This window comes from Gavia stellata, chromosome 5, assembly GCF_030936135.1.
Source record: "Gavia stellata isolate bGavSte3 chromosome 5, bGavSte3.hap2, whole genome shotgun sequence".
NCBI classification, from domain to species: Eukaryota; Metazoa; Chordata; class Aves; order Gaviiformes; family Gaviidae; genus Gavia; species Gavia stellata.
In genome coordinates this window covers 10533298-10548908 of record NC_082598.1, presented here as the reverse complement: position 1 = coordinate 10548908, position 15611 = coordinate 10533298, and the positions used below count along the sequence as shown (strand labels likewise).

Genomic DNA, 15611 nt, shown 5'->3' with positions numbered 1-15611 from the left:
TAATTTTGTTGTCATCTAGGTTAAAAGACATTCAGATGAGTAATTTTGCTAAATAACATTGCTACTTAAGTGAGAAACATGAGCCAAAATACATCTTCAGTTTCAAAGGCCTGGCCCATCAAGTTTCCACCTGAAGTTAAGCTTTAATCTCCAGCTTTTATCTTAAGTCACTTGGGATTGATTTCCACCCAAATGACTTCCATCCGCACGCTTAGGAGGAGCTGTATCCCTGTTGCCTGGATGCCTGCGTGGAAGTGGCTGGCCAGCAGATGTCACCACAGCCAAAATAATCCCAGTGGGAGCTTCAGAAACCTTTACAGCCCTTCTGAACTTGCCACAGCATGAAGCAGCAGAGGCCACGAATACGTGGAATACTTGACAAGCTGCTGACACAAAGCACATTCATGATAGAAACATTGTCTGGATATCGGATCACTTTTTATGATACACTACCTATTGACTGACAGTCCCTTGTTGAAACTTTTATTTTCAAAACCATTCCCTAGAAGAGCAACCCCCCCACAAATATCACCTGTAACACTTGTTCTTGGAAGTTTAGTTAGAACAGGCAAGACTTTTTCCAAACTAGTATCAATTATTTTGACTTGGATATTACCAAACTCAAACACTGCATTTTTGGCATACCAAATACTGCTTTTACACTTCTTCACAAACCATTTTCAAGCTAAGGAGCTTGCAGTAGGTTGTGTATGGAGAGGCTGACTTGTGGTGAAGGGGAGAGTCAGGTTAGTAAGAGGTATAAGAGACAGACTATGAGCCATGTGTTCTAGCTGTGCCTTTCCTCCCTACAAACACCAGAAATTTAACTTCATCTAATTCTGCATAAAAAAAAAAAGACTAGAATAGTATGTAGGAGCAAGATGACTTGGAAGAAAGAGTGTAAGTGATTGCAGATTTGTTTGGAACCCTTCTACCTGTCTGTGGAGAGATGAGGGGATTACCTAGCACGTCATCATCCATACCTCCTACCTTGAATTCTGGCGATGTCAGAGATGTAAACCTACCAGGCTGGAAGCCTACCCCACTTGTACTAACCTACCGATGTAACCCTACCAGGTTACACTGACATTTCTGAGCAGAAGCACTATTAGGTGGTGGGAAATGAGAAGGTCCTCTTTTCCCAAGCAAGCTCCTGAAGAACACCTTTGGAGACTTGGCTTTCTTGCTCAAACATTCCTGTTGCTCCAAGATGCTCTTTTTATTACGGTCATACTTGCATTTTGTGTCCATATATAAAATAAATGCTTCAGTCCTCAACCCTGCACTTGGGAAACTTCAAAGTAAATGGAAAATTGTTAATTTCCACCCCCAGCCCCACTGTATGATGACCAGAATGCCAACTTTCTAGTAGTGTTGCTTACATGAAGATTTGTTTCTTAAGGGGGCTGAAAACTCATTCTTTTAACTTCACAGTTAGAAGAATCAAGCACTATTTAACACAACTACAAACAAAAACATTAAAACACACCCCCCCATGAAGTTAAAGACGACTGCACAAAATTAGGTGAACTGGCATTGAAAGTTTATCCACTTCAGAAATATAACATTTATATAAAAAAGGAAATTAACACAAAAATTTACATATTTGCAAATCTTGTATTACACAGGTAAAGACAGTGTTACATTTTATATGTATTGGATTACATAAGTATTTTTACAGTTTAAAAATCTTAAGAGTATACGGTTGCAAAAAAATTAAGTATCTGAATAGGGCCCCAAAGATAGCATACTGCAAGCATGACTGTCATGACACAACTGAAATCAATTATTCCCAGACAGAGAAAAATTTACTCTGTAAACAGTATGTGTAAATACTGCAAGAAACTAGAACTTGCTCTGATACACATCTATCTATATGCCAAAAGTATTTTTTAAATGCTTTGTTGGCTGAGCCTTCTTTACAGAGTGGATCATATCAGGGTAGTGAACCACAGGGATACTCATTTAAAATGAAACGAATTAGAAACTTAAAATATCCAATATTCAACAGAATCTGAAATTTAAGTACTGCCTATTCTTTACTTTATGCACATAAAACCTATTACAGAGGGAACAGAGATCAAAAGACTGATACTGTGTATGTCTGTGTCTCTTGCAAAAGAGAGAGGCAGAGTTTCTTGCCTCGATTCTTATGTATGGTCCTAATATTACATCTCTTTATTAAGGAACATCCTTTTGAGATTAAATCCTGGTTTACTGTTTTCATAAACAGAAAATTCTTATCCTGTAATAGTTTTGTTTATGTTTTTAAAGTTGTGACCATCTAATTGTAACAAGATTAAAACTGACATGTATAAACTTTGAAAAGCTTAACAGAAAAAATGAAGTTTATGGATACAGATTCAGACTGATAGAAACTAGACACCTTCTCCTGTTTCAGGAGTGACAGGATTTTTTTTTTTTAGTTATTATTACAAGTCTTGTAAACATTATTAGAGATATGAGACCATTATAACAGTACTTTTGAATCATGAAAGTTACTTAACAGGTCATTAAAATAAATTTCTCCTCTCTATTAAAATTTAGGAATAGGATAATTTTGGCATAAATACCAAGCCCTTGGTTTTAGGATACCTGTCCCCAACATATCAGGGAACAAATATTACAAGCACCCTGCTAATGCCTATTACTTGTAGTATGTTAAAAAAAGATTTTATTTTGCATGCAACTGACTAACGATTTTAATAATGGAAAAATTCTTCTTGAACTACAAAAAGCAGACTAGGGCAGCATGTTTTGCCCTAGAACAGAAGAGAATGCAATGGGCTGACAACCTGATCCTAACCACAAAGATTTCTGGAGTGATAGTAGCATCACACTCATGGTTTCAGGTTTTATTTGTGTTTTGTTTTGAAGAAGATTTGATGATGGCAATGTGAGAAAAAAACCGCTAGCCAGAATTTGGGGTATTCAAAAGACTCTGTCCCTTTCCCCTTAATCTTAAGTAGTCCTTTCTCTTTTCTCATACCTGTTAGAAGTACTAGTGGCACCCACTCTTCCAGTTCTGAACTAAGTAATGGGGCTCCCATGAAAGCCAAGTCAGTATTGTTCCACGCCTATCTGAAGTGCATGCCATTAAGTAACATGTGGGATGCCACAACCATATCAGTTGGATAGTACCCTGATACTGATTACTGCAGACACTGTAATCAGAAATTACATTTACGTATGACATGGCTTAAAAAAAAGCCACATTTCCTGATCATCCTTACCTATAGTAAACCAAATTATTTCCTCAGAAGTCTTCATTATTTACACGTCAACTATACAAGTATATAAAACTTCTCCGTTGAGCACCAGTCCTGACTTAAGGAGTAATACCTTCAAGTCAGAGTATTAGTATTCCCTGTCACAAGTGAATTCTGATATACTTTCAGAAGTTTACCTTTTCTGTGTTGGTTGTATTCAGACTACTTCTTTGTTTGTGTCCATCTTCCACATTCCAAGGAGATTAGTAATAGCAGCAGTTTCATAAAAGGTGTAGGTATCATGGACAGCTTTCACAGCATCATCAGTTCAGATCTTTTTAAAAGAAAAGACCATAAAATCCACTGATCTGGATTGTAAGGTTTTACCAAGATTTCATTAAATGGAGTCTATATACAATTCATGTGAGAATAAATGGTTAAAGCAGACTCAGTTTCTGTGTGCAAACAATGGGATGTCCAGCAGTGGCAGGAGTCCACATTTCATTCAAGGGCAGCAGGGAACCCATCTGTCCTAAGCATCAGAATTATGCCAGTCATGTCACCTTGGTTTAGAATAACCATAAGGACACCGAAGAATCAGGCTGTCATGACTAGGTAAGACATGAGTGCTGTAGTATTCAACCAAACTTCCCATGTTCAAAAACATGATGTCTGAATCCAGGTAAAACTTGCAATCCTGTTGTAGAATAAAAACATTATGTAATCATCGACAGTAATTTTTCCAACTCAATGTTTAAAAAAACAACCCAAAACATCATCATCAGAACTAAGAAGTTCTTTCAAACAATTTGTGTAAGTGACTAGTTTACAAAGCAGTAGCTTAAGTCCAAATTAAACTCAAATTCAATATTCCTTTCTTTAGGATTTGACTGGAGCTAAAGTTTAGATGTGAATGTTTACAGCTAGTTTGTCTTTTGCACGATACAGCAACTAGAAAGCCCAGATCTGAGTACTCAAACTCTCATCCTAGACCAGATATTTGTAGACCAGATTATTTTTGCTTTTAGGAATGGGAAGAAGTTTATAGGTATATATTGGAACTAACACATTAAAGTCTATGCATGCACACTTTACACACATATATACACATGAAATCCATACATGAATACATGCACATATATACACACACATACATAGTGCAGCTACTAACCTTTTCAAAGATTCTGTAGTTTCTTACTTTTTCTGCAGATCCATCCCATACAACCAATACCTTGAAGAAGAAAAACGCAACATATTCAGCCTATGCTAATAAGCTCTTCTAAGTCAATGTACTATTAAGGAATTAGTTACAATCCAGCCTAAAAAAAAAAAATCACTGAAGTCATGATAATGATTGTCTCAGATTTTCTTGCTTTAAGGAAAGAGCACATCTAAATTGTTAAGTACTTTATCATATATAAGATACACTATCTCTAAATCAAAAAGGTGTTTTGGGGGTAGATTCAGTAATTGCAAGTTACCTTTCCAGGCTTAGTAGATGAGTTCCTAATACAGTACAATCCATTTTGCGGTTGTCCCCATGGGCTACTAGCTTTAAATGTCCTAAAAATAATACAGCAGTTACATATATTAGCATTTTCTGTATCAGGTAAGTAAAATGCCTAGGTTCTTAAAATTCTTATTACAAATCTCTATTTCGGTTGTAATAATTCATAGTACATCACAGCTGAAAGAATTCCAATGTTCTAGCATCTGAACCAGCAACGCAGCACAGAAGATCTGACTTTCTGTCCCATCTAGCATCCTGGCAGAACAACCTTCTCCAGATGGAGCAAAATCACTTTGCAAGTAGTAATGCATTTTCAATTGATACATGAGCACTGAACTAACTCCCCTAAAAAGTGATTTTCATATTAAAGGAATTTAAATACTTTTGTTGTTTTTGAACATAAATTGTACTTATCAAAATGATCTTTGGACTACTGTTCAGTGTAGGTTTTTGTAGGACTTCTAAGCAACTATTTTAAAGTCACATTCTACCTTTCAACTTCAAAGGACTCGGAGGTATTAAGAAATATTGAAGCAGGCAGCCCAACCTGTAAAAAATATGAAAATAAATCACTGTGCAAGTCAATGACAACTCAAAATGCTAGCAACTTGTTATGCAAATAAGCTACAGCCATCAGTGTCTGAAATTATTCATGGTGATTTGATCTTTACTTTATGCTTCTTCCTCCTTTACATCCAATATTAAAATCCAGATTATGTCAAGGCATTCCTTAAAGCTCAAAAAAACCCAAACATAAAATCACACAGCACTGTGTTTTCAGAAAGTGTTTTTTCTTCCTGAAATATGCATTTAAAACATTCCCAAAAGTATACATACGAAGAAAAATACTCTTTGAGAATGGATCATCTGCTTATTCTTACTTTTTCATAGTCATCATCAGAATCATCATCAGGTTGGTTTGGCTTGGAGGGTAGTGCTGGTTTTTCAAATGAGAAGCTTCTAAAACTCTGTCCATCTGGTGGCGATCTCCTGGCAGAAACAGAACGAAAACTGAAGGACATCTCCTCAGGAAAACAGAACAAATATACACAAAACACTGAAGGGATAATAAAAGTACAACCAAAGAGCAAGTTTCAGTTTAGCCCCCAAATCAGATTAATTTATGTTGAAAGAGACCTCTAGAGATCGTTTAGTCCAAGCTCCTGCACAAAGCAGGTCCAACTAGATCAGGTAGCTCAGGAAGCTGTTTCCAGTCAAGTTTTGAGTATCTCCCAAGGATGGAAATTCCACAGCCTCTCTGCAGCAACCTGTTCTGGTGTTTCACCATCCGCACGGTGAAAAGTTTTTCCTAGTATCTAGCTGTAATTTCCCAGGTTGTGACTTTTGCCTGTTGCCTCTTATCCTATCACTGCAGACCTCCGAGGTCTTGCTCTGTCTTCTCCATAACCACCCATTAAGTAGTTGTAGACAGCCCAGATCTCCCATTAGCCTTCCTAAAGGTTGAATGAATCCAGTTCTCTCAGCCTCCTCTCACATATCATGTGCTACAGCCCAAACATCTTGGTGGCCTTCCACTGGACTCACTCCAGTGTATCCGTGTCTTCCTTGTACTACCTTTAAAGAGTTTATTACTTGTTCTTCAGAGCTGCTAAACAATCCAATGGACAAAAATATTTTCATCTGACTCATCACCATAACTACTTCCACATCCCTTACTAGAGCTTACCTTAATATAAAATGAAACACACTTCCTGTCTCCACAGAAGCCTAAAATTGGTTTTGCAGTTCATTGAGATTCTGACATAAAGACTTCTTATTCACTGCGATCAAAAGCTTTTAAGTCTTTAGACAGACCTGAAAACAAATGAACTACAAAAAATTTTGGTGTAATTTTTTTTAAAGTTTATCTACTATTTCTTTCTGAACTATTTCAGAAGCTACACTCATTGCAAGATTTTCAAATAACAAATACAGAGGCAAAAAAGCACAACACTGTGAGGAAGACAGGGATGGTGCAGGGAAGAGAAACAGATGTTGATGTGAACCTGAGAAGTATGTCTGTCAACGAGTTAACTTATACACAATAGAAAAGTTTAACACTGCATTGTATTTTCATACTTACTGTAACTGGGGACATGAAGACTTCTCTGGTCTAGGCTTGATTCCAGGGGGCTGGTGGCTTGGCAGAGGTGGCTTTGGGAGCACTGGTGGCACAAACAGTCCAGGTTTACCATGTTCTCTTGGCACTTTGGGCTCTACTGTTTTTTCAGTAAACTGTGACAGCTTGGGTTTACTGCTTGGTAGTGGAGGAGGAGTTCGCGGTGAAAGATTTAAGGTTTTTAGCTTCTCGCACCCTTCTGGAGTAGCAAGAACTTCAGCTAGAGGCAGAGGCTCCGGAGGCAATGAGGAAGATTCTTTAACACATGCAGGCTTTTTGAAAGGAGGTAGAGGGGGTACAGGGGGCAGCTGTTCACTTAGTCTCCGGCTTGAGGATTGAATCTTTAGATTAGGTTCAGCTCGGCACTGTAACTGGGGTTCTCTCATGTTTAAGAGATCCTCTAGTTTGATATCAGGTAAGCTTCTTTTAGGAGGCGGTGGTGGTACTGACACAGTAGATTTGCCAGCAAAGGAATGTGCCCTTGATTCTGAGTAGGCAGCTTTTCTGACATGAGGAACTGGTGGAGGTGGGTAGGCTGGGGGCAGGACCATATCTACGGAAATAAAACATCCAAAAAACATGACACATGGAGGGGAAATACAGTATGTCAAGAAACAAGACTTCTCAAATTTATTTTCTATGTAATTTAAGATATTTCATTGGCATCTGGTCTGATAGTACCCAAAATGCTGGATAAGCATTTAACTTTCAGCACAATTCTGAATGTATGTGTAGCAAACTCCTGCAATTTTTATTCAGGCATGGCTTACGATGACTTTGCAAAGAGTTTTCCCTTTGCTAAAAATAAGGAAAACTACATAAAAAGCATTACCCCTCCTCCAGGCTGGGGACCAGATACAGGTCCTTCCAGGGCAGGAGGCCCACAAGAAAACATGACCTCAAAGGCATCTAACACTTGCTGTAAATTGTTACTGCTGTTACTAGGAACTTTTGACCCTACATATCACTCAAGATTAGATACCTGTGCATTACTTAAGCTTTGCAGGTGGTAAAATAACTGAAGATATCACCAAGCCAAACTAATAATCCAGCATTCTACATGAATATTGCCTTCATTGGTGGCCTTTCATGGGGCCTTTTGTGAAGGGAATGAAAGGAATCACATACCATCTTTCACTATGACAGAAGTATCAGGCTGCAAGTAAGACTCATCCTCTTCCTCCTGGTCATAATCTGAAGATAAAAATCAATGTGTCAGAGACTGGAAAGTACTCCTGGAACCAAGAAGAAGCATTGAGTACTTATTGCTTTTTAATAAACAAATCTTTTTCAGTTAGGTTTTTTTTTTTCCAAAAAGAGGTGGAAAAAAAATTTTTGTTCACCTCTCTGCTGTTTAGAATAGGTGTTTCCTTAAATTTTGATGTCAATTAAGAAAGCCATCGCTTACAACAGTGGCAGATGAACTACACTGCACATTAAATTTTTCTCCATCGTTCAAGTTAAATTTTACTTTCTGGTGACACTTTCTAGTGTTATAGCATTCCCGAGAAAAATTAAAAACAGTTGCAGAGACACAACTACATGGACGCACTAGCAAAACCAGTTGGGGAAAAAAGTAATCCCGAAAACCTAACCCTAACACAGAAACATTGACGATTTTGCAATACGAAAGCCTAAGCAAGCCTAGTGATCTACAAAACAATTTATTCTTTTGCCTTGCGCTGGCAACAAAAAAAAAAAGCACCACAACAAATGGCTTAAATGGTTTCAATGTTGCCTTTAACTGTAAGTCAGAATAATCAAGACATGAAAAACATGCTACTTCTAGGCAATAATTTCCCTTCATTGACTATGATAGGAGCCTCAAGGACAATATGCAGTATTTCCCCCGAGAAACACATAAAAAAAGGTAAAGAGTATCTCTGATAAAAATCAGTTAGCTCTTCTAATTTTCCTAATTTAAACTCCTGCTAGGCCTTTTAACATAATTCATATTGCATAAAACCCTTCCCTCCCACAAACACCAAAGTACTAAGCTACAATCCTACATGAATTGCTGATGAGTCTGTTTTCCTCTGCTTTGCAGCAATTGAACCGGATTTCCTAAAAAGACTCACTCCTGCCTTTTTGTCCTAGTCAGGAATTTCCTTTCAGGAAGTGAGAGTACTTGCTCCAATCAACCCTGCCCTTAGAAATCTGAAAGTGCAAATGGGAAAATGCCTAGTAAAGGAACTATGTTGAACCTTGAGGCGAGGCTTCTCATGTTGGATTTTACTAACACATTTCTTGACTAGGATGTCAGTTGCTGAAACACACTGTGAAGGCCTATCTGACAGGCTTTCTGTTATGTCCTCAATTCTAATTGAAAAATAAACACACAGAGCCAGAACTGTTTACTGTGAAACAACTACAGCAATGACCAGGTATCAAACTTTCAATAAAAAAGGCTATGCTAAGAATGAGATTTTCACAGCCTTACTTGAAAAAGTTACTCAGTTTGAAAGTCATTAAAGAATGTTATCCTATGTGTTTCACACAGGCCCATCCTATGCCTAATGTAAGATCTTCCTGAACTGGAGGGATAATCAACTCTGTTTCATACTAAACAGACTACAACACAGATGCAACAACATCCCAGTGTGGGTGACTGCTTGTTTTGCAGGACAGGTGAATTAATTTTACAGTCTAGATAGGAGGTAACTAGCTCCACAATGTTTTACTGCCTTGTCTTTGCATGTTTTCAGAACATACTTTTAAGTGACTAATATCCTATTATGATAATTATATTCAATTATTGTCAATAATACTCAATTATCATAAAGACCACTTTCTATTTCTACCCTATGAACATACTCAAAAGTTTTATCTTTTTGCTAGATCTACAAACTCTCCAACATGCAGTCTTAAAAATCTGAAATAATATTATTAGGGTGTCAGACACCTCCTTGAAAGATCTGAAAGATCTGAATTTCTTTAGTTACCATTTATTTTTAGTAATGATTCATGGCACAAAATATCTGCTTCTGATGTAAAATTACAACAGCTACACACCTTGTAAGAACAAGAATTTATAGTTGCAAATTGCATCAGGTTGCTTAAGCTATGGGAATAATTCCTGCAGAATCCAGAAGAAATAAATAAGTAAATCTTATTTATCAGTGTCTAAATTTGTCACCTTCATTATCTGCTGAATGATGAGAATACTTGATATCAATGGGACGTTCTACTGAGCCATAGAAACTGTCTGCATCAGAACCAGAGTCACTGCAAAAGAAAAGACAGAGTACCACCTTCTGCATCACAGCGCTATGGGTCTTAGAACAGTAAACATGTCTGTCAGCAGGACTGCAGCACTGGAAAGGAATGCTGGAAAAGCAGAAGCAATCTATTCCTATCTCCCAGTTAACAGCCAGATATGTTGCTCCTGTCATTTTAAAGTTTTTATTTGTTTTACACAAATCTGACTTATGAAGTTCTCTTAGTAAAAAGATTTTTTTTTTGTCTTGGTATTTTTTAAACTGTATGTTAGGAAGGCCCTTCATTCTTGGACCTTACTGCACCTATTTTTATTTAACAGTAAATTACTTGTAGGTGCAAAGAGCCTAAAAAAGCACTGTCAAGAGCTAGTGCAAAAGGGATAAAAAGCAAATAAAGATTAAGGGTTGATACCTGAATTCTGTTATTGTTTCTTTCTTCTCATGGTAGTGATCAATTTCCCTCCTCAGGGATAACATCCAATTCTAAATAAATATACAACATTCAACACATACATCTTTAAGTCATTAAACAAAGATACACAGTATCTGTCCTCTGTAAGAACAGAGCAACTGTGCAAGGAACCTACCTTGAAATAGTATTTATCCATGACTTTATATACACATTGAGAGGACTTATCAGTCAAAATATTTTGACTATCTAAAATACTATAAGACCGTATCAAAATACTGAACTTGCAGTTTGCAAATTTCAAGCTGTTCTTTCTAAAGCCAGGTACTTGTTCAGAGTATGTTTATGGGGGAGTTTTCATACTTTATCAAAGGTTTAACATACAAATATTTGTTCCTTGACTAAAAATAAAACAAGCAATATGGAGAAAACCACAGCATCCAGTATGTCATTTATAGCCATTCCCTAAATTACATCTTGAACTAACACTACCTTAATAGTTAAAACTTCAGATGTGATTTTTGGAGGAGCCCAAAGAACTAGGTATACAAATTTCAGTGACAGCTGTGCATCCAGTTCATTTAGCTTTTAGGGAAGTCCAAGACTGGCTTTCTGCTTCAAGGAAAATTATATTGCAAAAGAAGAAAGTTACCTTTCTTTCATCTTCAGAAGAAGCCGAAAAAAACCACGTCCTGTGCTTCTTGCTAATGTGAACTAACTTGAAAGGAAACACATTGCTTGATGTTGTCTCCTCAGCTGCCCGCATAACCCTGAGAAACAGAACAACCAATACATAAAAACCTTAATCTAGAAAGTTAATTCTGCTCTGCAAGTCATAAAGCTCTGATAGAAAACAGTTTTACCAGCCAGTTTCACCTTACCAAAAATAACTCCCAAGCCCAGGAAAACACCACCAAAATCCCTCTATGTGCATTTGTTGTACTTCTCCATTAAAGTGGTAGAAAGGACAACGCAAGAGCACTGACAGGAGAAAAAGCACTAGTTAAGCCACCAGCCAGACTTATAAATGGATGTTTTCACCTGTTCAATAGTTTTAATGAATTGCATTAATTCACAAGCTTCACACCACAGCAAGAAGTATTTAGGGTGCCCGTGATCCTTATTTCAGAAAGGCACAGAGACATCAAAACACAGGTTGTCCATGAAGGTAAATGAGAACTAATACTAAAAGTTAACTTAATTCTTCCACTTTTCCATTATAAACACTTTCTTGCATTTAAATATTTTAAAACAAGCATAAATCAACTTCCTTCAAACTGCATTACGTAGGTTTGTTTCTTTTTATTTCCCCCCCCCCAGAGGGGTCTCAAATGGGGAAATTCCTTACAAAAAATTTGGTTGTAAATGCTCGCTATAAGGCTTTGGAACAAATAAGGAGACAAAAATCCTGTGGGTAATCTAAAAGTAACATTTAAGATTTGTTCAGCATAAGCCATAGAGAAATCTTATTAAAGTTTTTTACAATCATTATTGGGGCTTACTTTCTTGCTCCTAAACTTATTAGCTCACCAATTTCCTCATGTAATACAGTATTTCCATAAGCCCTTAATATTTAGGGAAGGCGGTTTGTAAGCATAGGAAAAAAGTTTATCAGTGACATTTGACATTTGCTTAGGTACTTAATCAAGATTGGTTTGGCCTTTCAATACTTAAAGGAGGCTTGTAAGAAAGATAGGGACAAACTTTTTAGCAGGGCCTGTTGCGATAGGACAAGGAATAATAGTTTTAAACTAAAAGAGGGTAGATTTAGCCTAGCTATAAGGAAGACTTTTTTTTTTTTTATGATGAGGGTAGTGAAACACTGGACCAGGTTGCCCAGAGAGGTGGTAGATGCCCCAATCCCTGGAAACATTCAAGGTCAGGTTGGACAGGGCTCTGAGCAACCTGATCTAGTTGAAGGTGTCCCTGCTCATTGCAGAGGGGTTGGACTAGATGGCCTTTAAAGGTCCCTTCCAACCCAAACTATTCTATGAGTCTATGAAAAAAATGTACCTAATCAACACCCTGAAGCTGCCATTAAGAACAACGTCAACTGTAAAATTATTCCAGAATTAGAGATTGCATCTTCTTTGGAACCCCAATCCTACTTTTAAGCTGGAGGTTGTAGTTTTCTATATCTGCCGTTGTAGTTTTCTGCATCTGCCCAGTCCAAAACAAAGCCACAAAAGGAACTGTACGTTATTTCACTAACGTAATGCTAATAAGGACATTAATGTGGGAAATACCCATGGTACAGCTGGAAGGGATACTACCAATAGGCATCACTATACATTTTGAGTCACTAGTGAACTCAACACCTCCTCATCTCCTGTCCACTCTTAATACATAAAGGGTATTGAATGAAAACTGCAAAACAGAAGTCCAGGGAAGCCTTAGAGTGACTTGTTTTCACACAACCTTATGCAACTACCAAGTCTAACAAATTCTTTCATTTTGAATTCTTTTTCAATAATGCTTATGTGTGTGCATAATAACCACGACTTGGTCCCTATTCCAGCCAAGGTCTCTACAAGGCTGCTAGAATGCAGATACATGAAAAGCAATGAGACAGTCCCTAGCATTGACAAATTGCTGGTTTTTTATGTTAATGTGATTACAGAAGCTAGTGTCATGGCCAAGTTACAGTATAGGTTGCTTATACAAAATAATCTTGAATCTTTAATTAACTACAATGTTTACAACTGCATTCCTATAAAATATGCCGTTGTTGTGGTCAGTTAGAAAGCTCTCACATTCTAGTAACAGATATTTCCTTATTCCAAAAGTCTGAGAATAAAATTTTAGTAGTTAGGATCGAGAATGTGATATTTCTCTATGTTCTCTCTCTCATTAGCCCTTTCTTAGCATTAATTACAACAGCAATTTCCTGAAGTTAAGTTGGACTTCTGTTAGTAGGCCTTGTATGTATGCTGCACTCAGATTCTGATAGTACTGGTTAACTTGAAAGCCATGATTTTTGTCTTTGACTTAAAAAGCAAATTTTAGATTTATAACGTGTAGCAAAATGAGTCAGATATTTTGCACATGCATTCTCTCATTTATCACTCCTGTAGCTGATTCAGTTTTGACACTATTAGTGTTACTGAATCAGTAACTCCATAAATACTCCATTCTGACTCCTTTCTATTTTTGCAACAATCACTGAAATCATTAGAGAACAAAGATCATTTGAAACAATCCACATGTATCTGCATGTGCAAAGTCTGCATTAAGTCAAGAACAAGAGTAAGCCCATTGCACTTTTAACAGCTTTACTGGTTAAGTTACAGAAGATGAAGGCTATGCATTTGCAAAGCACAGGAGACATCATATATATACACAATTTGAAAGGAATACATCTCTTGGAATCTGAGATCAGTGCTTAACCCAAACAACAGATGTAGTTGAATTTAACTTAGAAATGAAAACCACAGTCCCCTGCATTAAGTAAAAGGAGCCTGGGTGTTAAATAAGTTCTTTGGCACTCACCTGTTATAACCATTCAAAGAAAATGCACCCTGTGGAGATGCAGATGTACTGCTCTTAAAATAGTAAATGCATCCCTCATGGATAATGACGAATCTCAATGGCCCTGAAAAGATAAAGAAGAAAAGTGAGCAAAATATAAATCCAAAGGCAGTACATTAACTAGGACCTCTTAACTTGGGTAGAATTATTGTTTAAGATTATTAAAATCTTATTAATCATTATAAAAGAGCACAAATTAGTTAAGTGACAGCTTGTTGATGACCAGCCACATGGTAAAGCTGTCCATTCACAGAGTTTCAGGACTAAGGGCAGTATTTGCTTCCCTCATTTGAGGCAGCTGATCCGATAACTTCAGAAGAAGCCTAAGAGACTGCAGGCCTGATCTCCACCTGTGCTCCTTTACTAGAGGAATAAGCTAACATAAGAATGCAACCTAAAATAAAATGGGAGGAAGGTAGCCACAGGTTACAAATACAGATTTATGTCCATCCCCAAACCATCACGATATCACCCTCTCTTCTTTCACCTCAAGTACATAAAGCTGCCAATAAAATGATCTTTTATTTTCTTTTTGTAAAGGGGCCAACACTCCTTCCTTTATCAAAGGCAGTAATCTTTGTTCTTAACTGTATCAGTATAGTTTTGTTATAAACAGGGATAGCAAATGAATAGCATATAAATAAACCCCAAAATCTTGAGTTTTCTCCATGTAAATAGATTCTGATTCCAGAAGCAATTACTGTTTTTAAGTACAGCCTAATGTTGGCAATGAGAAAATTTCCATTTCACAAGAGCAATAGGAGATGGGGATATTTTTCCAGTACAGAATAAACAACCGGAAAAAAAGCTGAGTATTAATCTCTTTTAGAAAAGAATATTTGAAATTGATACATATCCCAGGAATCTGTTTCTGTCTTTAAAATCTTACATGTGAAAGACTAGACAAGAGATTTAACCAAGTAAAAGAAAATCAACCGTAACATTTATCATCTAAGATTTAGAGTTGCAAAACAATTAAAGGAAATTCTTTCAATATGGGTCTTTCATACATATATTCCAGTAAAATTGTAATCCATTACAGACAAAGTAAGCAGAAGAACAGCTTCATTAAATAGCCTGCTAACAGGAAATGTGTTAATGGCCCCAAAGGCAAGCATTTAAAACATTTAATTCAGTTAATACCTCATTCAACTTACACTTCAAGATCTGCAGCTGGGTGCCTCCTTTTTTATGAAGATACCCTGATTTGGTCACTCCTCCAGGCATTGTCAAAAGGTTTTGTGCTCCAATTGCCTTCATGGGGACTGGCCAGACCTGCTCCTGCGAGGCCATCATTCTGCAATGTAGAATAATTAAAAACAGTTTAAAACTTAGATTTTACCTTAAGAAATGAGTACCAAGAAATAAAGCTTGTTTCCTTAAACAAGTTTTCCAAACAACTAACATGGTTCAGCAGTCAAGTATGTAGCACAGACGGGTGTTCATAGATTCCAGGAAGTTTGTAATGTATAAAAAACCATGGTGCAAAAAGCCCCGATTTATTTTTATACAGCACTTAAAAGTGATTGACAATTGTTGAAACAATGGAAGAGTGCTTAGTAAATGTTATTTAAGTATTTACATTTTAAAAATGCCTCAGATAACACTGTGAAACTTA

At 36.9% G+C, this 15611-nt stretch overlaps 1 protein-coding gene across 1 annotated transcript; it reads right to left on the bottom strand.

Annotated features, from left to right (window-relative positions):
• Positions 1-3753: 3753 nt before the first annotated feature.
• On the bottom strand, positions 3754-15290 carry SH3BP2 (SH3 domain binding protein 2). Its single transcript, XM_009811410.2, has 12 exons — positions 15151-15290; positions 13955-14057; positions 11118-11235; positions 10469-10539; positions 9975-10063; positions 7967-8032; positions 6803-7391; positions 5601-5709; positions 5211-5266; positions 4691-4772; positions 4381-4440; positions 3754-3906 (listed from the first exon to the last, which is right to left on the bottom strand). The coding sequence occupies exons 1-12, from the start codon at positions 15287-15289 to the stop codon at positions 3769-3771; spliced, it is 1620 nt and encodes a 539-aa protein (XP_009809712.2). The 5' UTR covers position 15290; the 3' UTR covers positions 3754-3768.
• Between the last annotated feature and the right edge of the window lie 321 nt (positions 15291-15611).